Source organism: Rhineura floridana, chromosome 3 (genome assembly GCF_030035675.1).
Source record: "Rhineura floridana isolate rRhiFlo1 chromosome 3, rRhiFlo1.hap2, whole genome shotgun sequence".
NCBI classification, from domain to species: Eukaryota; Metazoa; Chordata; class Lepidosauria; order Squamata; family Rhineuridae; genus Rhineura; species Rhineura floridana.
The window spans coordinates 20,925,174-20,948,661 of record NC_084482.1 but is presented as its reverse complement, the minus strand read 5'-3'; the positions used below and the strand labels follow the sequence as shown (position 1 = coordinate 20,948,661).

The 23,488-nt window shown below is 46.5% G+C and overlaps 1 protein-coding gene across 1 annotated transcript; it reads right to left on the bottom strand.

Moving 5' to 3' along the window:
* Nucleotides 1-1,225: 1,225 nt before the first annotated feature.
* LOC133379496 (keratin, type II cytoskeletal 4-like) lies at nt 1,226-23,071 on the bottom strand. The gene is made up of 9 exons (XM_061614899.1): nt 22,592-23,071; nt 19,788-20,002; nt 17,890-17,950; nt 12,906-13,001; nt 9,026-9,190; nt 8,531-8,656; nt 6,798-7,018; nt 6,151-6,185; nt 1,226-2,858 (listed from the first exon to the last, which is right to left on the bottom strand). The coding sequence occupies exons 1-9, from the start codon at nt 23,069-23,071 to the stop codon at nt 2,674-2,676; spliced, it is 1,584 nt and encodes a 527-aa protein (XP_061470883.1). The 3' UTR covers nt 1,226-2,673.
* Nucleotides 23,072-23,488: the final 417 nt, after the last annotated feature.

Here is a 23,488-nt window from a genome sequence, read left to right as displayed (position 1 = left end):
AATATCCTCTCATAATGTTGGCACATGTGCCAATACGTTTTACCATTCTATCCATCACTGTCCTTTTGTGAACCTTTACGGTGGATGATTCATGCTGTTATCAGTCCAGAGAACCACATGCCTTTTTTTTTTTTACAAAGCATGGCACGAATTATCTTCTTGAATTCTATAAGGAATTCCAGGAAAGTGGGAGGTGAGACTCAATAAATGGACAATGGATGTGACAGAGCCAGTGTGGTGTAGTGGTTAGTTAGAGTGTTGGCCAGTGACCACTCAGCTGTGAAGCTCAGAAGGTAACCTTGGGCCACACACTGTCTCTTAGCCTAACCTACCCCACAGGGTGGTTGTGAGGATAAAATTGGGAGAGGGAGAACCATGTTTGTATGCCACCTTGAACTCCTTGGAGGTTGTAATGTAAATAATGAGGAGGAGGAGGCTGGCTTACACACAACTCTGGCACTGAAGTTGTATGCATGTAAGGAGCATGTAAGGCACAAGAGGGATTTGATGTCCACTCTCGTGCTTTTGCATGTGTGCAGTTTCCATCCATCCTCCAAAACAAGGAGGTGTCAATACTCATAACTCGATAAAAGTGCCATGGTTGCCAGCACAAAACAGCTGTCATGTGCTCTGAACCAGTGAGTACTATCCCCAAAAAATCACTGGGTATAAGCAGATCTCACATCAGACACTATAGGGACATAAGAAGCTACCCTGTATGAGGTCAAATAATTTGTCCATCTAGCCCAGTATTGTCTACTCTGGCTGGCAGTGACTCAGCAGTTGCTTAAGCAGAGGTCTTTCACATCACATGCTACCTGTACCTTCTTTATTTAATTGGAGATGCCGGGGTTCAGTGTGGGACATGCATGTAAAGCAGGTGCTCTATCACTGAGCTGTGTGTCAAGGATGGGGGACCTGCCCCCCGATATTGCTAGACTCTAACTCCCATTAGCCCCAGACAACATAGCCAATGGTTGTGGATGATGGGAGTTGTAGTCCCACTACATCAGGAAGTCCAATCCCCATCCCTGTTCTGTGTGGAAGGGAATGGAGGTTGTGTGTGAGCCATAGACTCTTTCTCACCTCACTGTCCATAGTGCATCGATGCCAGGTCTGTGAATGTGGCTTACGCCCTTTGTCTAGCTAAGTCTAGAAAAGTAACGTATAGACTGGTGACTAAGATGCCAAAATAAAAATGGTGAGATTTCACAGTAACTTGTTATTGGCCATGAGCCCAAAGACGTCCTTCCACAATATATTTGTGATGGCGAGAAGTGCCCAGTGGCAAAGCCCTTATATCAGGGGCCTTTGACTTCTACAGCACCTTATCCCAATGAGGCTCAAGTCCCACCCTGAACTCTAACCATCCACCTTCTGAGTAGCCCTATTCACATATTACAGATGGGTAGGGCACTCCTGTGTTGAAGCAGAAGCAGGGCTGCCCTGCTGTCCCTGATATCACATGCCTGGGCTAGCCGCACCCCTGACATCACCCCACTGAGCATTCCTGCTTCATTATGTGAACACCCAAACACATGTGTAATGTGTGAATAGGGCTCCTGTGTCCTTTTGGTGGGATCAGCAGGCGCATTCCACCCTTACAGTAGGCAGCATCGGGCAACTCGGGTTGCTGCATGGGCTCTATGTTCTTTTCTCACTGCTGAGTTCACTTAATGTTCTGCTCACAGTCAGCGAGGGATGGGATCCCATTGCGGGTGCTCTCTCGTTGGCCATTTCAGGACAGTGCATTCTCGCCTCCTTCCTGTTCTCCGGTGACTCTCTGGTTTGAGCTGGGGTTGTTGCATCAGTTCTTCCCCCAAACTCGGAGACAGAATATGTTCACAAACCAACACCCTGACTCTGTTCCAAGCTAGACAGCATTGTGGAGCATTGACAGGCCTCTATCATTTTCTGATACTGTGACTGTGCTACACAAGCCCATGAGTAACAGGACAGCTCAATATTGTTGTTTCCACACTGAGGGGGAAATCTGATCCTTCACATCATAGGAGGACCTTGGTAGGGACAGTGAGGGCAAGGAGAGGGCTGAATAGACAGTGAATCCTCCCATGCTCCCAAACAACGCTGGGGTTGCGGACACACCATACATGTAAAGCACGTTGAAAGTACATACCCCCCCCAAGAATCTTGGGAACTGTAGTTTGTTAAGGCTGCTGGGAACTGTAGATCTGTGCAGGGTAAACTACAGTTCCCAGACTTCAGAGGGGATGTGCTTTCAATGTGTTTGGAATATGTGGTGTGTACACAGCCCTAAAGGCCTATAATGGTGGCCACTTAAGATCAACTTGCGAGATCAAACTGTTTGAATAGAGGTGGGAGAAAATGGGATGGGATGCCATGCTGAGTTGTTGTGTCACAAGCCACTGCTGGCATCACACAACTACTGTATGGAATAAGATTAAATTGACAGCACATCAACAGCCCAGCACACTATAGACTTCCACCAATTAAACTGCCATTCCCTTTCTCAAGGGAGCACTAGGAATTCCGGTTCTCTGTGCAGATTTCCCACCCATGCTCTAAAGCCATTAAAAACAGAGTTGTTGCACACAATGGGTGAGTTTCTTCACAGCAGATGTTTAGTGTTGACAGCTTCTAGGATTTGTAAGTGATCAATTTAGTCCTTCAGGACCTGATGATGATGGCTCATCATACGGTTGTCCTTTTGCTTGTAGAGGTTGTCGATATAATTTTCAAGCCAGAACTTCCTCCGCCACCAGAGCCATATCCCATAATGCCCCTGCCACTTCCAGAATTCGAACCACCTCCAACGCTGAGCCTTCCTCTGCGGCTCAGTCCACTTCCTCCCAGCAGGCTGCTGTTGCTAAGGACAGCTGCGGAAGCAAAACAACAAACAAAATTGTAAGCGGGACACGCACTGGATTAAGCCTGTGTAATGTACGTCACAAGCTGGACCTGCATCCAAAAGTTGCAGCAAGGCCTGCCCTTGTTCTGAAATCCAGCCAGCCAACTCTTAGCAGATATTTCATTCCACCCGTCTCCTGTCACCCAGCCTTTTCCTTCTATCTGCAGGGACATGGTGATGGCAGTAGTGGCAGCTGACGCTGGTGACTGAGCAAAGAGGGAGGGAGTGGTGAGGGAGGAAGGAAGACGGATGGGGGTGGGGAGGTGAGACCAGGCGGAGAGTGGGAGAACGAATGGTGTTTTGCTGCTGCAGCCACCAAGACCAAGCCTGGCCACCAAGTGAGGAGGAAGGGAGGAGTGTGAGCAGTAAAGCAAAACTGGGCGGAGAGCAGGAGAATGAATGGCGGCCTTGGTGAGCCATAGAGGCACAGGCCAGGGCAGCCTTCCTGTTCTGCTTGCCTGGGGGGAGGTGCCTTGGTGATCTGGGGATAGGGAGGGGGGAAAGTGCCTTGGCAACCTCTGGGAGCATGCGGAGGTGGAGGCCCTAGTGCAGCCTTTCCCAACTAGTGGGCCACCAGGTGTTGCTGGACCACAACTCCCATCAGCCTCAGCCAGCATTGCCAATGGTCAGGAATGATGGGAATTGTGGTCCAGCAACATCTGGAGGCCCACTAGTTGGGAAAGGCTGCCCTAGTGTGTGTGTGCATCTATCTAAATAAAAATGTAAGCATCACACTTCAGTTTGCAGCTCCACAGATAGGTGGAGGAAGCAAGGCCAGGGAGGTAAAAGGAAGCAAGGCTGAGGGGCCTGAAAGAAAGAAAAGCTGGGGGGGGCAAAATGAAAGGCTGAGGGGGCAAAAGGAAACAAGGCCGGGGGGGGAGCTGGCACTGTGAACTACAGCCATGCTGGCCTCAAGATCAGGGGCATGGGGGAAAGGAAGCAACGCTGAGGAAAAGGCTGGTAAGTGGGCCATGCAGCCTACACAGTGACAGCGACAGCAGCAGCCTGGGCAGGAGGCTAGTAGGCAGTCTAGGTGAGGTGGTGGCTTAACAGTGACAGTGGGGTGGTGGCAATTGTTGGGGTCTGGAGAAGCATGGGGCAGCAGCCCAGGAACAAGCCTGGCCAATCTGCGGAGCAACAGGTCAGGGCAGCTTGGTTTTTGCTACCGTGAGGCTTGCGAAACAGGAAGGTTGGTGACCCATGTGTGTATGAGAGGAGGGTTGGCACCCATGGGGGGGACGAGGAGGAGACCACCAGAGCAAGCGGCAACCAGCTGCCTGGGCAACTCTTGGAGCAACAGATTGGGCATCTCCAACCGGCTTCACTACCACAAGGCCTACACAGATGTAAGCTTGCCAATCCGTTGGGGGGAAGGAGCAGAGGAAGCTTGGAAACCTGTCTGAGGGGGGAGGGGGCTTGGAGACCTGGGGGATGGGGAGAGGGTTGGAGGTGCCTTGGCAACCTGGGGGAGGGGGGAGGTTCCTTAGTAACCCAATGGAGGGGTTGCAGGGGTGGAGCCCCTAGTACATAGATATATACACCTTGGGGTTCCCCCCAAACTTGAATTTTTGAATTTTAAATTTTAAATTTGATTTTTAAAATTTTAAATTTCAAATAATCAAATAATCAAAAATCAAAATTAAATTCGAAAAGAAATGTAAAATTAAAAACTTGAAATTCAAAAGGCTCTGCCTCCCTAGCATGAGAAGCAAGGTTTTGCTCTGTTTTTATTTATTTATTTATTTGATTGATTGAACTTTTATACCGCCCATAGCAAGCTCTCTGGGCGGTGTACATAAAAAATAAAACACTTACAAACAATTTGAAAGCAGCTAAGAAACCAACTAATCATCCAATTATAAAAGGTGTGTCGTATGACTGTTTTAAAGGAACCCACATACCAAGCATACAGTATCAGCTCACATGCAGTGCCACAATCTTCTACTTTAGGGTGGCTACTTACGTGTGTCCTACTTTACAACCATGTGACCTACCAGGGCTGGTCCAAGATATTCTGCTGCCTGAGGCGAAGGGCAAGTTGCCCAACCCTCACTCTCAGTTCCACATACAGTATCTGATTGGACTAGCAGTTGAATCGTCACTCAGCCTGCCAATGGGATATCCATACTTGAGGGCAGTAGTCTGTCTTAGGAGGTGCAGAGGTGGCTAGCTTAAGGGATGCAGGGAATGGTGGGGGAGTGCTGATGCCCCCTGGCATTTATTGCCTGAGGCAGCTGTGTCTCTCTACTTTATGGTAGGGCCAGCCCTGTATTTTACAAAAGGACAGTCTTTTTTTTCTTTTTCCTTGTCTGAAGAGCTGTCAGAGGACAGTCTTGTATTTGAACAAGTCCTCTATGAGGGACTGTCCGGTCCAAGTCTAGTTTAAAGAAAAATGAACCCTTAGAAGGGAAAGCAGGGGCCTTGAAGTTGCCCATCAACAAAGTGGGCTGGCACACAAGTCACTTTGTCACACTCTTCTTCCCCACTATGATGAGAGGTGTTGTGTTTCTATTTGAATTATAATCATTATGTCTAAATTTGCATCTCCAAATCTAAATTAGCATATGCAAAATTTTGTGCAAATCTGAGTCCTCTTTTTTGGTATTGCATTTCCTGTTTTATGGGTAAGGGGTAAGTGCCCACCCTATTCTACTTGCATCATTGTCCCAGGATTTGGATTCTCATTAAAGAGAATAAGGGTAACCACTATGGTGTCCTCCAGACATGGTTGGACTCCAACCTTCCCCAGCCAGCATGGCCAATGGTCAGGGACAGGGATGGGGGAGAAATCTCATCTGTTTGCACTTAAAGCAGAATTTATCCAGTTCACACTTTCTGGAACAATATGAGAACTGAAACACAGCTATCCTTTGAAATTTGCACTTATCTGAATTTTGCAACGCAGTTCGCCAGCCAAGCAATGTTTACACAAATGCACATGTAAGGGGAAAGTGCAGAAAAAGGAATGCATGAGTGAAAATCGCATACAGAAAGGCATTATATGACAAATGGCTTGCAAAAATGTGTACATTAGTTAAAACTGCATACAAAAATGTGTTTATGAGGAGAAATCCGTACTAAAATGCTGGATAATTTTCATGTGGATTTTCAAAAAAACATAAATCACTGCAGAAATGTGAAAACTGAATTTAAGATTAGAAAAATGAGAAACTGAGAGAACCAGAATTAACAGATCTTTCCATCTTTAATCAGAGTTGTAGTCCACCTAAAATATCAGCCCAAAATGTTCAGCTACTTACATATGTTTACAGTGCTACCATATTCTCCAGACATCCTGTATGGGGGAATAAAAAGGGAAAAGGAAGCAGTGAGCAAATGGAAACTCCTCCTCCTCCTCCTTTTCAAGCTAGGCTGCTTATATTATTGCATCATGCCCAGTTGCAGGACAATCCTATGCATGTCTATTCACAACTACATCCCACTGAGCTCAACAGGACTGGGTTTATTTGTACATGCTAGCAAAAATATTAAGATTTATTCCTTATTGGGGGGTTTTCAGTTGCATTAAGCTTCTTCAAACACACTAGACGCTTGTCAATAGCGGCAGTGCTTTTTAATATTACTGTTTCCTCCAACACTGACTGTGAAGGAGGATGGAGACAGCAGCAGCAGCAGCAGCAAGAACAATAGATCACTCCTCACCCCACAAGAGGCAATAAGGTTAGTTCAGATCTCAAAGGGTTGTGACGGACATTTTTTAAAATCAGAACAAATCAGCCTTTGAAGAAGACAGGACAACAGAGAAAATGATAGTGGAACATCTTACAATCGGCATCTGGATTCTCAAGAATAAATAAGAAACTAATTGCATCAATGCCAGAGGAAATGGTCAGTCTGAAAGCACATAATCCCAATGTGGACTGTTGTTGGTTTCCATCATACCCACCTGCATTCCTCTCCTTCCAGGAGGGTCCTATAGGTGGCAATTTCAATATCCAGTGCTAGCTTAATGTTCAAAAGTTCCTGGTAATCACGCAAAAGGTGGCCCAACTCCTCCTTAGCTCTCAGCATGGCATTCTCTAGTTCCATCAGCTTCTCCCTTGCATCTTTGAGGGCTATCTCTCCACGTTCTTCAGCCTCAGCAATAGATGACTGAAAATGGACACACTACAGAGAAAATGGAAAGAACAGAAATCAGCCCACACAGACATCAACTCACATAGCCAGGGCTATGTGATAAGAATAGGCACCACCAGTGAAAATGCCACATGCATCCTGAATGCTTCCTTTTGCTTCTAAATGAATGGTTCATTTCATTTGGATGAATCAATTTTATGGATTTAATTATCAGGTGCAGCTAGGCAATAATTGCAACTTAGGAATTACGGTCATGCACAGGTAGGAAACCTGGTGCCTTCCAGACATTGTTGGACTCCAAATCCCAACAGCCACAGCCAGAATGACTAATGATCAGGAATGATGGGAGTGATAGTCCAAAATTCTGTTCTGTACTTCTTGAGACCCACATTGGATACATTGGTATCCATCTTCCCTCATGGTGGAGTTTATGGGGAATTATCCTACTGTATCATCACAACAACCCTGCAAGGAAAGTTAGGCTAAGAATGAGTGACTAGCACAAGTTTTCCCAATGAGCTTCATGGCTGAGCTTCATGGCTTTAAACACAGGACTCCTAAGTTCAAGAGCTACAACAATTTGGGGGGTGGGGTGTAGGAATTCTTAAGAAAATTCTAGTAAGTTGAATTTGCCTGCAAAAATCCAGATTTATATTTGACCATTTGATTTCTTTCAACAAACCCAGTCTTGAATACTTTCCATTTTGTAAGTTTGAATGGAAAAAATGTACTTCCATTCACAGAAGGGACTCCAATCCAGCAATGGCTCCTGCTGGAGGAAATGGGGGAGGCAATTTCTCCCTGCAGTCTCCCTCTCCCATCCCTCCAGGGCAACATTTGAGGGGTCTGGAGGGGGGAAGAAGGAACTTGCAAAATAATTGCCTCCCTCTCCATCCTCTGGTGGTGTGCTCCATGAGTGGAACACCCCTCATTCAAAATCTGGATGCAACCTAATGCTATTTTCATAGATTTCATCATGACTTTTTTGAAAAGCACATTTTTGAAAGAAACATTTTGAAACATACCAAGTTTTGTAGCACTTCATAATTGAGGGGTTTAATGACACAAGTGCATTTATGGAATGAGGCCAGACAGATAGAACTCTATTGTGTTGTGAAAGGAGCAAAACCAGTAAGCACCCTCCCATGATTAACCAGGTACTAATGTATTTAGTTACAAAAAACATCTAAATTGATCTAAAGCATATTTGTGCAATTAAACCTAAATATTATAACTGGCTGATAGTTCCTCCCAGTTTGGTCTTGGGTCCAACTCAGTATCATTTGTTCATGAAATGATGCTTTAACTTCCTGAGAGCAGTGTGAATATCAGGAGTGGGGGAACCTGTGGCCCTCCAAATGTTGTGAGAGTCCAACTCAGATCACCCATGACATTTGGCCTTGCTGGCTGAGCCTGATGGGAGTTGGAGTTCAACAACATCTCTTGGACCGCAATAATTCCCTGCCTTTGCAATAGAGTGATAGTTGCATGTGAACAAAGAACCCTTGCTATGTAACTCCTCTAAAGCAAAGTGCCTCTTACCTGTTTCTTCACATTCTCACTTTCTGCTCTCAGTCTGTGGATGAGTCGATTCAGATCAGAGATCTCCACCTTGGAGTTTTTCAAAACATCTTCATGTTTCCCAGCTGTGAGCTGAAGTTCCTGAAACTGATTTTATGTGACATTATAAAAACTAGCAGCAACTGCCAGGCCAAATCCATCAGCAGTTCTGCTATCTGGAGAGAGCCACATGGCCGCCCAGTGCCTGGTGGTGAAAGAGGCATGTGGAGGGAAGCTCTGGTGTCACCTCAACCCAAAACCAGATTTGGTCAGCTGTTGCTTAGCATTAGAGCACAAGTACTACATGCAAAAGTTCTGAGGTTCAGTCTCTGTTTTAATTGATGCAATGATATTTAGGAGGAAAATTCTCATTAATTCACCTGTTTTGAATTTGTCAGATTTCAATGAAATTTCAAGTGGCATTTTGCCAGTCACATTTTGTGTGACAAGCCCAAGTCAGGACTCAGAAGCACATACCTTGCTTTGGTACATGGCATCCGCTTCTGCTCGGCTCCTGTTTGCCATATCCTCATACTGAGCTTTGACTTCAGCAATGATACTATCTAAGTCCAGGTCCCGATTATTGTCCATCGAGAGAATGATGCTGGTGTCACTGAGCTGTCCTTGCATCTGTGCCAGTTCCTATAAGTCACAAAAAGCTTAATTAGTGGGTAACCTTTGCTTTACGGAATCCGAATAAGGGTAGGGATGTATGTGAATTGGTTCGTTTCTAGTCTTACATGTCTTCACTCATAAGTCCATTCCATTTCTACATGAGTCTGTGGTTTTAAAAAAATCTGCACCAAAATTGCATTTAAATACATATTTTTGAACACAGTTTCTTTCAAAATATGCATGTTTAATTTTTTTACTCTTAATATATATGTTTAATTATTTTCTTTCAAAATGCAAATTTCGAAGCTTACTTTCGGTTTTTGTTTTTTTAAGCCAAGCGCTGTGTCGGAATATTTTGGAAGTGTGAACGATGGTGGATATATGAGTTCTGATCTGGGAGGTGCAGATCATATACACACCATTAATAAGTATCAGAAATCTTATCAGCAAAATGTTCATTTTAAAAAAAACAAAGCGATATCACAGATCTGTATATTTGCCAGTGGTACTTATTAGATCTCGTACCAAAAACCAGAAACTTGTTTTTCTTTCTGGACTGGTACTGTTAGATGTGACATTACAGTAGAAATCGGAACAGATTCTGCACACACTAGCAAGTGGAAAACATAGTGAAGAAATATGTGCTGCTGGATCATATGCAAGACTGTCATGTACAAAAACCTTTACAAGTGAAATTATCTAGTGCCTAGAATTACCCATTGGCTTCTCTTTGAAACACGGCTGAGAATGCAGTCCTATGGTTCCAGGGAGGGTGTCCCAGAGGTCATAGGTTTTTTCAGACTTCCCTCTCTGAGGGTGGAGAAAGAGGTTTGCCCTCAGAAAGAAAAATCCGACCTCAGAAAGCAGGTCCAGCCCAATCAGTAGACAGAGTGAGGCAGCAGCCTCAGGGCACAGGGTGTGGGGGCAACAAAGTATTGGAGGAGAGAACTGTATGTACCACGAAGCCTGCCCTGTGCCCAGGGCCGGCCCTGGGCATGCCAGGGCCGGCCCTGGGCATGCCAGGGCCCTTGGGCACCAGCTTGCCCAGGACACCGGTATGTGCGTGCGCATGCACCCCACCTACCTGTTTCCTGTCTTTTGTGGCTATGTGGGTTGCACGCGCAGCACTACCATTAACCAAGATGACAGCCAAGGTTTCCCTAAGGGGCTGAAGTCTCCAACGGCATCTTGGTTGATGGCACTCATGCGTGCTACGCGCGTGCATCTCTACCGTCAACCAAGATGGTGGCAGGGGCATTAGCACCTTAGGGAAACCTTGGCTGCGCACACACTGCACACAGCTGTAAAAGAAATCAGCAGAGAAAGGTAGGTGGAGTGAGGGAATGGCGGGCGGCTCAGAAGCTCCATGAATTGTGGAAGGGGAACAGAGGAGCTCCTCAGGGGCTCTTGTAGCCTCAGGGGCCCTCAGCCAGGGCCCCACCTAGCCGCCCTTTGGAGCCGGCCCTGCCTGTGCCCTCTGAGCTAGCCCGCTGCCTTCAGCTGTGGTGGAGGACGCCAACCCAGCATCAGCATTGAACTAAGAATCAACCGCCACTTCAGATGGCTTCTGTATGTGTAGGGAGGGAGGCACCACCTTGAGGCTTACACCTCAGGCAGCAAAATGTCTTGGGTTGGGTCAGTTGCCCTGCTTGTAAGCCTCCTCTGTGGGGCTGTGGAAAGGTCTGCAGCTGGTATACCTCTGGAGGCATGTACACATTAGCAGTTTAAAATGCAGTGAGGCCATTCTTCCCCACTGTGTTTCAAGTCACATTTGCATGCAGCTGTACACATCAGAGAGGGAGCCTGGATGTCTTCATCTGACGTGCATTACCTGTTTGGTTTCCCTGCCCCTGCAACTTCCCCAGAACTCCTATACATGAAGCTATCATCTACACATGCGTGCTCATCTGTGCATGCACAATGGCTGTCTCAAGTGTACACATCTGGCTGAACAGCAAAGTGAATGTGACTTAAGTTTTTCAGTTGGGATGAAGCTGGTTTGAAGAAAACACAGCAGACAGCAATATTTCTCTTGAAACTACGGTAATTGATACAGATTGTGACTAAAGTCGTGTGAATGCGGCTTCAAAAATTAGCAGTGGGAGCGCACTGGACACAGAGTAAGCGTAATGTGCACACAGCCTAAGCGTTGGCACTGTGACACCAGAGAGGACAACATGGAGGCATGCCAAGGGCCAGCTGGTGGAAGCTGTGATTCTTCCACACTCCCATTCCACCAACAGGCCAGCCCTGGTATGGGGACCCACCATGTCAGCCCCAAAGCTGGTCTAGGTTATTTTCCTCCTACTGGGAGCCTGGCAAGGCTTGGGTTTGCCATTTCCGGTTCCTTTGGTTCTCCCTCCCTCACCCCTATTTGCATAGCTCTGTGAGAGTTTGAAACATGGCTCTCAAGAAGCATGCAGAGGATCTCAGGTGGTCTTTAGGGGATTTCAGTGCAGTGGTGGCTGGTGCCCATTGGGACTGGTGGGACAATAGGCCAATGAAAGTCGGCCAATGTCCCTGTTGTCAGCTCTACACTGCAGCAGCAGTGTCAGGGGGGGCTGGAAATTCCTGGGTCTTTGGCAGGGAAGGAAAGTCCTTAGCCAGCAGTCAGGTTGGAAATCTGCCAGGCCTATCCGAAGCGTACTTGCCGAGTCAGAAGTCCAGAAGCGAGGTCAGTGGAGGTCCAGGATCAATTACCAAGGAGGTCAGTCAAAGAGATGCTGCAGGGAAACTAGGTCTACACAAAGCCACGCCTGACATTGCAGTCAGCAACAAGCTGCAGCCAAGGTGTGCCTTATAAAGAGCAGGATGGACAGCAGGTGTGAGCCCTCAGTGTTTGGGCCTTAAGGAGACAGGCCTGCCTCTCTTCTGCCTGACCTTCTGCTGTCTACGTTCTGCAGGTGAGGGGGGAGTATCCTGTTCACTGTCTGTGTCTGGCTGCAGGGCCTCTGCTGTCCCTGGGGTGCTCTGCAGCTGAGGGGCAGAAGGAGCTGGATTCTCAGGAGGCTCCTCCGTGTCTCCTGCTGCTCCTGGGTCTGCTGCTGTTACTCCCGAGTCGTCCTCATCTGAGGAGTCCTCTGACAGGGCCATGACACCTGTCCTCCTCCCTGCTGAGTTCTACAAGAGCAAGAGTGAGACTAAGAAGGCAGAATCTGACAGCCAATGCCGCCCCCTGGACTGGATGTAAATAAGAACACAGGCGGGGGCTAGGTGAGGGCAGACTATTAAGTTGGTGGAGCACTACCCCACTTGCCAGGGCTGGCTCCAGGCATGCGGGGGCCCTTGGCATCAGCTTGCCCTGGCCCCCCAGTGGGTGGGTGTGGGTGTGTGCACACATGCCCCCCATGCCCCCCCACAGCCCCCTACCTGTCTAGTCTTTACCATTGCCCTTAATGAAGATGGCGGCCGCGGTTTCCCTAAGGGGAATGAAGCCTCCACCACCATCTTTGTTGATGGCACATGTGTGTGCTACACGCGCACATCTCTGCCATCAACTAAGATGGCGGCAGCTGCTTCAGTACCTTAGGGAAGCTGCTGCCACCATCTTCATTAAGGGCAATGCTAAAAAGCCAGCTGACAGGTAAGTGGGGGCGTGGATCGCTGAAGGGGAGCGGAGGCCCCTTCAGGGGCTCCTGTAGCTCCAGGGCCCTCAGGCCAGTGCCCAACCTGGCCGTCCTTTAGAACCAACCCTGCCACTTGCCCTAATGGACTAGTCTCCACTGCTGCAAAGCATCCTCACCGCCTCATACAAGCATCTCAGGAAGTTGAGTTCCTCAGTCAGAGAAGCGACCCTGGCCTCCAGCTCCACCTTGTTCATGTAGGCAGCATCCACATCCTGGGAGGGGAGGAGGATTACAATGAACTTCATAAAGGGTTAAGAGCCAGGGAGACTCACACAGCAGTGAAAATCAAGAATACATTTAGCATTTGATGGAACTGCAGGGATTAAATCATGGGCTGAGGGTCTACATCCATGACACTAAAGCCCTTTCTGGCCTACAAAGTTCCTGGGCTGCAGGGAAAGAGCACTGAAGGCCCATCTCCCCACCTCCCACTCCCAAATATAAGTCCCATTTGGAGTGTCTCCGATGTCAGTGGGGCAGTGACTCCGCTCTGGGTTTTAGTCCAAACTTTCAAGGACCTGTTCAAGGTCTAAAAACCACAGCCGATTCACTGCCCCACCTACATTGGAGCCACCAGCTTCCCCTGCCCATTTGAAACAGGGAGGAAGCAATGGGGATACATTACCACCCCTCCTCCCCCCAAAAAAACGTCCTGGTTGCTTAAAAGTGGGGAAAGCAATGAAATTACAAGTCTAGATTCCAGGTTTGAGGTTGTGGGGGAGTATTGGATATATATTGCCCTCCACTCTCCCAAACTTAAATCCCATCCAAGCACAAGATGGAGGGGAGGAGGCAATTCATCATCAACACATTGATTTGCCCCTTCTTGAGAGAGAGAGAGAGAGAGAGAGAGAGATGGCATCAGCAGCTGGCATCCTTGGGCAGCTGCCAGGGCTCCAGTACGGTGGAAGGGCCCAGTGTTCTGGGTCTGCTGTAGTGCTGGCCAGAGCTTGGAAAAGTTACTTTTTTGAACTACAACTCCCATCAGTCCCAGCCAGGCTGGGGCTGATGGAAATTGTAGTTCAAAAAAGTAACTTTCCAAGCTCTGGTGCTGGCTTGATTTGCAAGCCTCCCACCATTTTAATTACAGTGTCCCAGACTTAGTGTCGGTCTAGAGCACTGTGGGAAATCTACATGGCAGGCAGCTCACAGTTAGGGTTGCCAGGTCGGAACCATCCAAAAACCTGAGAAAATGGGGGCGGGCCCTAGTGACATCATGGGGCGGACCCTAGTGACATCATGGGGCGGGCCCTAGTGACGTCACGGGGCAGGCCCTAGTGATGTCATGGGGCGGGCCCTAGTGACATCATGGGGCGGGCCCTAGTGATGTCATGAAGCATGATACATTGTATCAACCACGCTTGCGTGCAGCATACCATTGAAAAAAAAATTTCTGATTGGAAATTAAAATAGAAATCTTACCTAAAAGAGGTCCAGCTGAAGTGACAAGGTCATTCCTTCTCACCATCTTAGGGAGTATGGATGGAAAATGGAAATGGAATGCCTTCAAGTCGATCCCAACTTTTGGTGACCCTATGAATAGGGTTTTCATGGTAAGAGGTATTCAGAGGTGGTTTACCATTGCCTTCCTCTGACTTTGGACACATATACTTTGGACACATAATGAGAAGACATGATTCATTAGAAAAGACAATAATACTGGGGAAAACAGAAGGGAGTAGAAAAAGAGGAAGACCAAACAAGAGATGGATTGATTCCATAAAGGAAGCCACAGACCTGAACTTGCAAGATCTGAACAGGGTGGTTTATGACAGATGCTATTGGGGTCGCTGATTCATAGGGTCACCATAAGTTGAAATTGACTTGAAGGCACATTAACAACAACAACTGAATTAAAGATACAAAAAAGGAAAGTGGAAGGTGTTTTATTTTATTTTTTACAGCCTGGAGAAGTGGTAAGAGGTAAAGTCAGGAATGAATGCATTTTTTTAATGAACAAGATAGCATGTTGAACTATCTTGTAAAAATGAACTAAGAGTGCTTGCAGCAGCTATGCTAATGCAGAGTGAGCCAGTTGTTATCTGCATGGTGCTATGAAGTCAGTTGAATGTTAACTGTATGCTCATGCAACAGATGGTATAGCACAGTGGGGAGGAGAGCCTGGCTGGGAGTCCAGAGTCTATGAGTTCAAATCCCCACTCGTGTCTCCTGGATGTCAAGGGCCAGCTAAAGATCACCCCCACAGTGAGTGGCTCAGGGATTATGTGCCCTGCCACCTGTGGGCAAGGTGCATAGTCGCAAGGAGCCGTTTCCCCCAGCTGGCAGTTGCGGACAAGGAAGGGACTGGCTTGTGCAGCTGTGGCAAGCTGAGCAAGCCCTAGCCAGGTGGGGAGTACTAGCCTTAGATGGTAAACCGCCTCTGAATACCGCTTACCATGAAATCCCTATTCATAGGGTAGCCATAAGTCGGAATCGACTTGAAGGCAGTCCATTTCCATTTCCATGCATATAATTAAACAGATGCAGTCAAGTTTTTGGACTTTATTGTGATTGCTGGCCAAGCAGGATAGGGCTCATGGGAGTTTTAGTACAATGTCTGGAGGATGCTACTTTGGCTGCCTTTGGGATAATAGATGGCAGCCTTAAGTCTGAAATGGTGTTTGGAATTCTGTAGAGACCAGCCAGTACACATTATGTCATAAGGCCAATTCTTAACCATTTGGCTGTGGCAGTTACGTGAAATTGCTCTTTCGTGGGCTCTCACAAACACCACCAAGCTTTTCTTTTAAAACAGACCAGCTTGTTTAAGTACATACAAAGAATAAAAAAGGAAGTCAACTGACAAGAACAAGACACTTTTTTTCTAAGCAAAATTGATCAAAGAAAAAAAGTATGCTTGTGTGTGTGCCTGTGCGTTTGTGTGTAACACACACACACACACACTTACATGTAGCATAGAATCACAGAGCTAGAAGGGGCCTTTTAGTCCTTCTAGTCTAAGCCCCTGCTGGAAGTCCAAAACCCAGAAAAAGATCAGGTCTGTTCACTTAAATTGCCACATTAGAGACTTAATGAGACAACACGAGTCAGTTTAATGGGAACTTTCCCACAACAGGGTGACCATATGCTTAGATCTGATAGACCTGAAGCAGCTGACAATTTAGGGCAGACTTCCCCAGCTTGGTGCCCTCCAGATGTTAGCTGGTGGCAGCTGTATGCCCAAAGATATCTGGAAGGCACCAGGTTGGGGAAGGCTGCTTTGGGGAGATGGGAAATGTGCAGAAAAATGGAACAATGGCACACATTCCTATTTGTTGTCATTTCAATCTCACTCCCACATCCTGTCAAGAAAAGACAATTACATGATGATTCTGTCCGTTTCCAGCAGTGCAATTATCCAGAGGAAATAGTAAGAAACTGAGGATTAGGGCCAAACTCTCTCTTTCTCCCTCCAGCCTCTCTCTCTTTCTCTCTCTCCAGCATCTCTCTCTTTCTCCAACATCGCTCTCTTTCTCTCTCTCTCTCTCTCCAGCATCTCTCTCTTTCTCTCTCTCTCAGCATCTCTCTCTTTCTCCAGCATCTCTCTGTTTCTCCAGCATCGCTCTCTTTCTCTCTCTCTCTTTCTCCAGCATCGCTCTCTTTCTCTCTCTCTCTCTCCAGCATCTCTCTCTTTCTCTCTCTCTCTCAGCATCTCTCTCTTTCTCCAGCATCGCTCTCTCTCTCTCTCTCTCTCTCTCTCTCTCTCTCTCTCCAGCATCTCTCTCTTTCTCCAGCATCTCTCTCTTTCTCCAGCATCTCTCTCTTTCTCTCCAGCATCTCTCTCTTTCTCCAGCCTCTCTCTCTTTCTCTCTCTCCAGCATCTCTCTCTTTCTCCAGCATCTCTCTCTTTCTCTCACTCCAGCATCTCTCTCTTTCTCCAGCCTCTCTCTCTTTATCTCTCTTTCTCCAGCATCTCTCTCTTTCTCCAGCCTCTCTCTCTTTCTCTCTCTCTCTCCAGCCTGCTACCCACAGCAGCAGTGGACGCCGGACGGGGCCAGCTCCTTCTTAGCCCCGAGGATGCCTGGCCGCTTCACCCCTCGTGCTGTGGACGCCGCTGGGCGGCAGCGGCCGTGATGCGCTCCCCAGCCAGAGACGCTGCGGCTGCCGCCACCGCCACTGCTGAGCTCCATCACGGCCACTCCCGCCCAGCGGCACCCACAGCAGGAGGGAGAATGACAGCGCCACGCTCGCCCGACTGGCCTTTTAAGCAGCGCCCACCTCGCGCACCCAGGGCCAGCCCCTCGTTGCCGCTCCCGCCTGCCCCTGTCCAAGACAGGCTGCTGCCTGGGAAGACAGAGCCCGGCCCCGGCGGCACCAGCTCTCCCTGCCTCAATGACAAAGGGCGGGAAGGCGGCCAATGAAAAGCAGGAGATCATCCAGTTTAAGCAAAGTATTGCCGGAGGCTGGAGACGGCCCCTTTTTCCCTGAAACTCTGGCCAAAAACCGGAGACGTGGCAACCCTACTCACAGTGCTGCTGCTGCCACCATTGCCACTCCAGCCGTCTGCCAAGGCCACTTCCATCATCACTAGCAGCAGGTAAACCCACCAGGGAGCATGAATGTCATAGGAGGCACACCAGAGGGTATTTTTTCCAGTCTCTCTCCCCTTAAACTTGGAGCTGGTCCTAAGCAGAGATGACTAATATATCTAGGCTACATATTTGGACATCCTCCTCCATGTACATCCAGTTAGATCAGGGGCACAGAACATTTTTGAGACCAAGGGCCACATTCCCTTCTGGGAAATCTTCCATGGGCCACATGCCAAGGGTGAGCAGGGCTAGAGGCAACAATGGGAAGAGCATTGAATGTGAATTTTAGCTAGCTTCTACACACACACCTCTCTAGCCTCCATCTTGGCAAGCAAGAATTCATTGTCAGAGCTCAAGAACACATTCCAGTCAGGAAGATGTAAAGCAAGGCCAGTGAGGGGTGTGGCCTGGGGAAAGGGGTGTGGCCTGGGAGAGGGGATGCGACCTGGGGAGAGTCCCAATGACCAGGCAGAGAGGCTCAGAGGGTCATGTTTGGCTCTTGGCCCTAAGGTTCCCCACCCCTGATTTAGAACTACTTTCATGACTTAGAGTACATTTCAACACTTACCTTTTTCAGCAGTACAAATTCATTCTCAGCAGTTGTGCGCTTGTTGATTTCTTCTTCATACCTTTTGAGATTTTAAAAAAAAACAAAGGCAGAGAATACAATGGATTCATGGCCGGACTATGTTCCATCAACATAAAACAGAAAAAATGAGCATGAAACCAGAGAAAACACCACAGGCAGGGAAAGAAAACAAAAGAGGAAGGGGCTCCAGCAATTCCCATCAAATACCATCATATAATATCACTTTGTCACGTGAATAAACCATGATAGGCATTAATATAGTGGTTTATGTTTTTGATGGAAATTAGTATTCAAAACGTGCCCCCAAAGAAGGATTATTCCAAAACACATTAGGCCTCAAAGAAATCTTTCTTGAAAACCATGGAATTCCTTCATTTTTCCTCCCCCTCAGTTTAAAGACCACAATGACCTGGGTCTGGCAAATCTTAGGAATACCTTCTCCCCAATATGCCCTTCCTGGCCCCTAGTGAACTATGGTCATCTGGGTTCATATTGCTTCAGGTACCACTACGATCTGCAGTGTGGTTGTCCTCTGTTAGGGGCCAAACAACACCTGATGTCAAACGTGTCTTTGCATCTAACGTGCAAGGCTTTTAAAATGCACATTTAATCATTCCTGCCCACCCTGAGCAATCCCAGCTTGGATTTGTAAAAACCCATGTTCAATTTCATGGGATGAATCCAGAGCAGGAGGACAAGTGGGACCTGCGCCAAATGTTGCAGCGTACCCTCACTATGTAAGAGGACTGCTCTTGTTCGGGGTTCCAACTGCAATCTCCCATGAAAAAACTACCTCTTCCATGAGGTAAACTGGACAATGGAGGAGAGCGAAAAAGAGGTGGGGGCCCTCTCTTTCCCCAATCTTTTGCTGTCACTTCTGCTGCTCCTGAGGAGGCAGAGTTGGGGTGACAGGGATGGCTTGGGACTTCCCAAGTTTGGTTGCGGGGGAAATTCAGAAGAATCTGAGCTGATCCAAAGTAAGGCTTGTGGAGGGTGGGGGAATTCACCCCTCTAATTATATAGGCCTATAAATTAAGTATACATGCTAAAGTCATAAATCCCTTTGCTTTTTTTTAAAAAAAAGGACTGACTGACTTGTGTTGATACAGATCACATTAGCTATAGTGGTCATGAAATGTAAAAAAGCAACCTCAGCTAATGCTCTCTGAAAATACACCAGCTTTTGTGCAATTAATCTGAAAGTAGCCCTTTAAACCCTGCTGAAATGCTTGCCTCATCTCCCACCCCACCCCAAAATCTGACAGGAGAATGGCAATGGTGTAGAAGAGGGGCAAATGTGAGAGAGCACAGCGCTGGGACCTTTTTCAGAGCAGGAGCAAAGAGGTTGTTTTCATTTGCCAGAGCAGCAAGCAAGTGGTTGGGCAAAGGAATGCAGTGATGGTGAGGATTTCAAGTTTGTTTGTGACAGATTAGCACAGCTGTTCAGTGGATCAATGAATGAGGAAAATGGGCCAAACAGAAGCTGGATACTTCTTTCCTTTTCTTTAGTAGGAGTTTGGGAACACTTCTCGGTGAGATTGTTTGCATTTCTAAATAAAAGCTAAAGGTTGCATTTCAGTGGACTGAAGATCTTTGGTTAAAGCTCAATGTGTTTTACAAGCCAAATTTATTCTATAAGCATCTATTCTGTGACTTGTCAGTACTTGCTCCGAATAAATTTGGCGCCATGCTATGAGCTTCTGCTTTGTGGGGAGTGTCTGTGAATATATGGATCAACACAGCTGCCTGCTTCGGAGCATAGCTCCAAAGGCCATCATAATGAGCTGCAACACTCCAAAATTTTACCACTTCCATCACTGTGGAATGGCCCTCCGGGTGAGAGGTAGTGAGCACTGCCCATGCATTCCCTCCCCTACCTGTGCTTAAAGTCTTCCACTAGATCCTGCATGTTCTTCAGTTCTGAGCCCAGCCTCCCTCTTTCACCCTTCAGGGAGTCTAGGTGCTTTCTCAGGCTGATGATGAAGGCTTCAAAGAGGGAAACCGCGTTGTTCTTTGCATGGAGAATGGGCTGCTGCTGCAAGAGGTTCCATTTAGTCTCTAGGACTTTATTCTTCTGCTCCAAGAATCGAACCTGAGAATCGAAATGATGGAAAGGGTGGCTGAGTTTCTTTGCAAGCACCCATGAGAGCACTTGTGAGCAACTTCAGCAGCTCAGTGCCAGGAATGGCTGGGGGTAGCTGCTAGGGATGGGGAAGAAATTCTATTCAGCTCACATTTAAAGACAAAACTATCAAATCCACACTTTCCAAAAGAATATGAGAACCAGAAGCACAGCTGCCCTTCTCACTTCTCAATTTGCCATGCAGTTTCCCAACCAAACAATATTTACAAAAGCATAGGGGGAAATTACTTGCAAAAATGTGTACTATAGTCAAAACTACATGCAGAAATGTGTTTGCCTTAATCAAAACTGCATACAAGGATATATTTATTGGGAGAAATTTGCAGCAAAACCCTGATGAATTTTCACGAGATTTCCTTTTTTTTAAAAAATCACAAATTGCTGGAGAAATGTGGAGAAACTGAATTTAAGATCAGAAAAATGAGAAACGGGAAGAGCCAAACTTGACCGATTTTTCTATCCCCTAGTAGCCACATTGCAGGTCGCGGCCATTCAAGGCATAGCATGGAGAACAACTCTGCTAAAATGTCACACACATTTTCAAAAATCTGAATTGTTGACATTTTGAGTGCCAATTTTGAATTCCAAAATGCTCAAAGTTCAGGTTTCAATTTTAAGGGGCAGGACATTATATATATGGCATAGTCCTTCAGATGAACTCCTGTCAGTCCCAGCCAATGTGGCCAATAGTCAGGGATGATGGGAGTTGTATTGGCTACCCCTGATATTAACAGAGAACTTGTTCTCCGAGTATGGATTCTTATGTAGCCACAATTCCATCCAAGCACAAGATGGAGATAGCAGTCAGTTGGGGGGGGGACACTTTGCAGAAACACAAAAATCTCTAGGGGAAAGAAGAAGAGGGGGAACCTGTAAAACAGCATGCTGGATGACCTTAAAATAGTGACAGTTGGGAGGGACATGGGAACTGCAGGAGAGGGGAGAGGGCATGGAATGGAAAGCTGGAAAAGGTCATGGCTAGTTAATTGCCTGAAATCTTTAACAGCTTTCAACACTGTGACTTTTGTTGCATATTCCACTGTATAAATATTATGTCTTGATCATAATGCTCAACATTGTGTTACATTTTCCTTGCCAAATTCTATACACACTGGTCCTGGTCCTGGTCCAAGTGTAGTTGCAGAAATAATTAGTGGCCTTGGATGGAAACAGGTATCACCCCTGGACATCAAGAAATGCATCCAGACAGTTCAATATGATTTGGATGAGTATTGCATGAGTATATATGAGAAATTAGATATTCATATCCCTGCCTTGGCTGCATGCACAAATATGGATCTTGCTTGCTGGATCAAGAAGGGTGTGTTTGTGTGTGTGTGTGTGTGTGTGAGAGAGAGAGAGAGAGAGAGAATCTTCATTGAAAAGGTTGCCTGTTTATTTTACTATAATCCATATTCTGCCCTACTAAAATGGCTAGGCGAATTTTTTGCTTGGAGGAAAATTCACATCTAAATGTACAAATCTTGGAGTGCAGAATCTGATTGGGACATCTTTTCTGTACAATGAGAAGCAGCTCTGCCTTTTCTTTCTTCATCCTCTGTGGACTTGCATCTGATTTCCCCCCCCCCAAAAGTCAGTGCTAAGAGGGTGTTGGAGTCCCCCCCCAATTTGCCAAAACAGGAATAGATATCATTGCATGTTCCTTGATATTCAAAGTGCCAAAGGCTACAACATGTTATAGAGTGATGTTACATTTTGGAATTGCCCTGTGGCTACATCTTTTTGTCAAGAAATGAGAGAACAATTTCAATAGATAAGAAAGTGGAAGTGTTCCTCAGTGTCACATGACATGAAAAGTGGGCTCACAATGACTACAGCTATGGTTCAATATGAACATGATTTGGTACTTTTCATGAACTGGCACATGACCAACTGGCTTTTGGAATGGTCCATTACATGTCCAAATAAACACCACAGCAGATCCTGAAAGTTTTCTGAAAAGTAAGTTCAACCTAGATGCATTGTGCCATGACTTGCTCAGAATGCCTTGTTAGAAGGTTTGTCTTACAAATTTATAGGCTACTTCAAGAAGATCCAATTTACTTAACATCACCAAACTTCATTAGATGATTTCCCAAACACACTTGAAAAGGGACTATCCTATCAAACCATCAGTTTGTCCTCATTCAGTGAATTAAGGGTCAATTTAACGTTTCTACTAAAATGTCAGTTCTTATCTTTGCTAATGAAAAGACAGACAGAAACCAAGACATCTGAGCCACATGTGACATTCCCAGAGTTATACAATGACTGGCCAAAGTGGATGCCTGTTTAATTATGAATGTTTCCTTTGGTGGTGTCTAGTGAGATAAGAATTGTAAAGCTGTGCAATGAAAAAAAAAGGCAAAAAAATTGATACATAGTTCAGAATATATAAACTAACACAATCACAACGTATCAGTTTGGAGGATTGCTAAATATTTCCTGTGAGACAAATGGAAGGGTTTGATCTCTGCTGCAAAGTACTAATATGCAGTAATAGAAAGACACAGTTAATACAGTAGCTCAAAACCTTACCTTGTCAATAAAGGAAGCAAATTTGTCATTGAGGTTCTTGATCTGCTCCCTTTCTTTTTTGCGCACTTTCTGGATCTCTGGATCAATCTCCAGGTTAAGTGGTGCCAGGAGGCTCTGGTTAATGATGACTTCCTGGATGCTACCAGGTGGATAGGAAAGAAAGCCAGGGCCATTTCTTCCATTGCCAAAGTTGCCATTGGCCCATCCACAACCAGAAAATCCGCCAAAACAAAATCCTGCATTGCTACCAAATCCACTTCCACGGTGGGCACCTCCAGGAACCACACTCTGGGAAATGCGCTTAGTCCCCCCAAGGTTGTAGAGGCTTCTGCTGTAAAAGCCACAGCTTCCACTTGCTCCTTCCATGTTCCTTCGGCTCGGAGAGGACACATGGCTCCTGCCCCCTCCAAAAACAATTGCAGAGCCAGCACTAAACCCCCTCCCTCTGCCCAAAGCCCTGGCATTCAGCTGTCGGCTCATTGTAGCGTGGAGATGGCAGGCCAGAGAGAGAGGTGAACAGTCCAAAATCCCTCTGGGAAGCCCTCCTTTATATGACTTTCAGTACCTGGGCTTGGTTGGAGAAGTGAAATGAAAGAAATGTGAACTATTCATGGGCTTGGTTAGTCTGGCACCAGCCCATCCTTTATTGGAACCCACTAAATAATGTGTTCACACCTAGTAAATCCGGATGAAATGCAAAAAATGACTTTCACTGGGATTATCAAATGTTCACCTTGCAAACATTTTAACTCCAAGAATCTGCCCCTATATAATTAATGAAGTATTTGCCTCTACTGTAGTTGAAACTCATATTTCATCATACTTGTCAATCATGGCTGACATAGGTATTAAATTGTCAGCTATACACATTCAGAAAGCTTTGCTTTTTCTTTCCTT

What these genes read in the sequence shown, in the direction of transcription:
- LOC133379496 (XM_061614899.1), bottom strand. Translation starts at nt 23,071, where the DNA reads ATGAGCCGACAGCTGAATGCCAGGGCTTTGGGCAGAGGGAGGGGGTTT. An exon ending in TGAGATGCTTGTATGAGGCG is followed by an intron (nt 9,191 to 12,905) that starts GTGAGGATGCTT and finishes TGTGACTTATAG; the next exon opens with GAACTGGCACAGATGCAAGG. An exon ending in CTGGAAGGAGAGGAATGCAG is followed by an intron (nt 6,186 to 6,797) that starts GTGGGTATGATG and finishes TCCCCCATACAG; the next exon opens with GATGTCTGGAGAATATGGTA.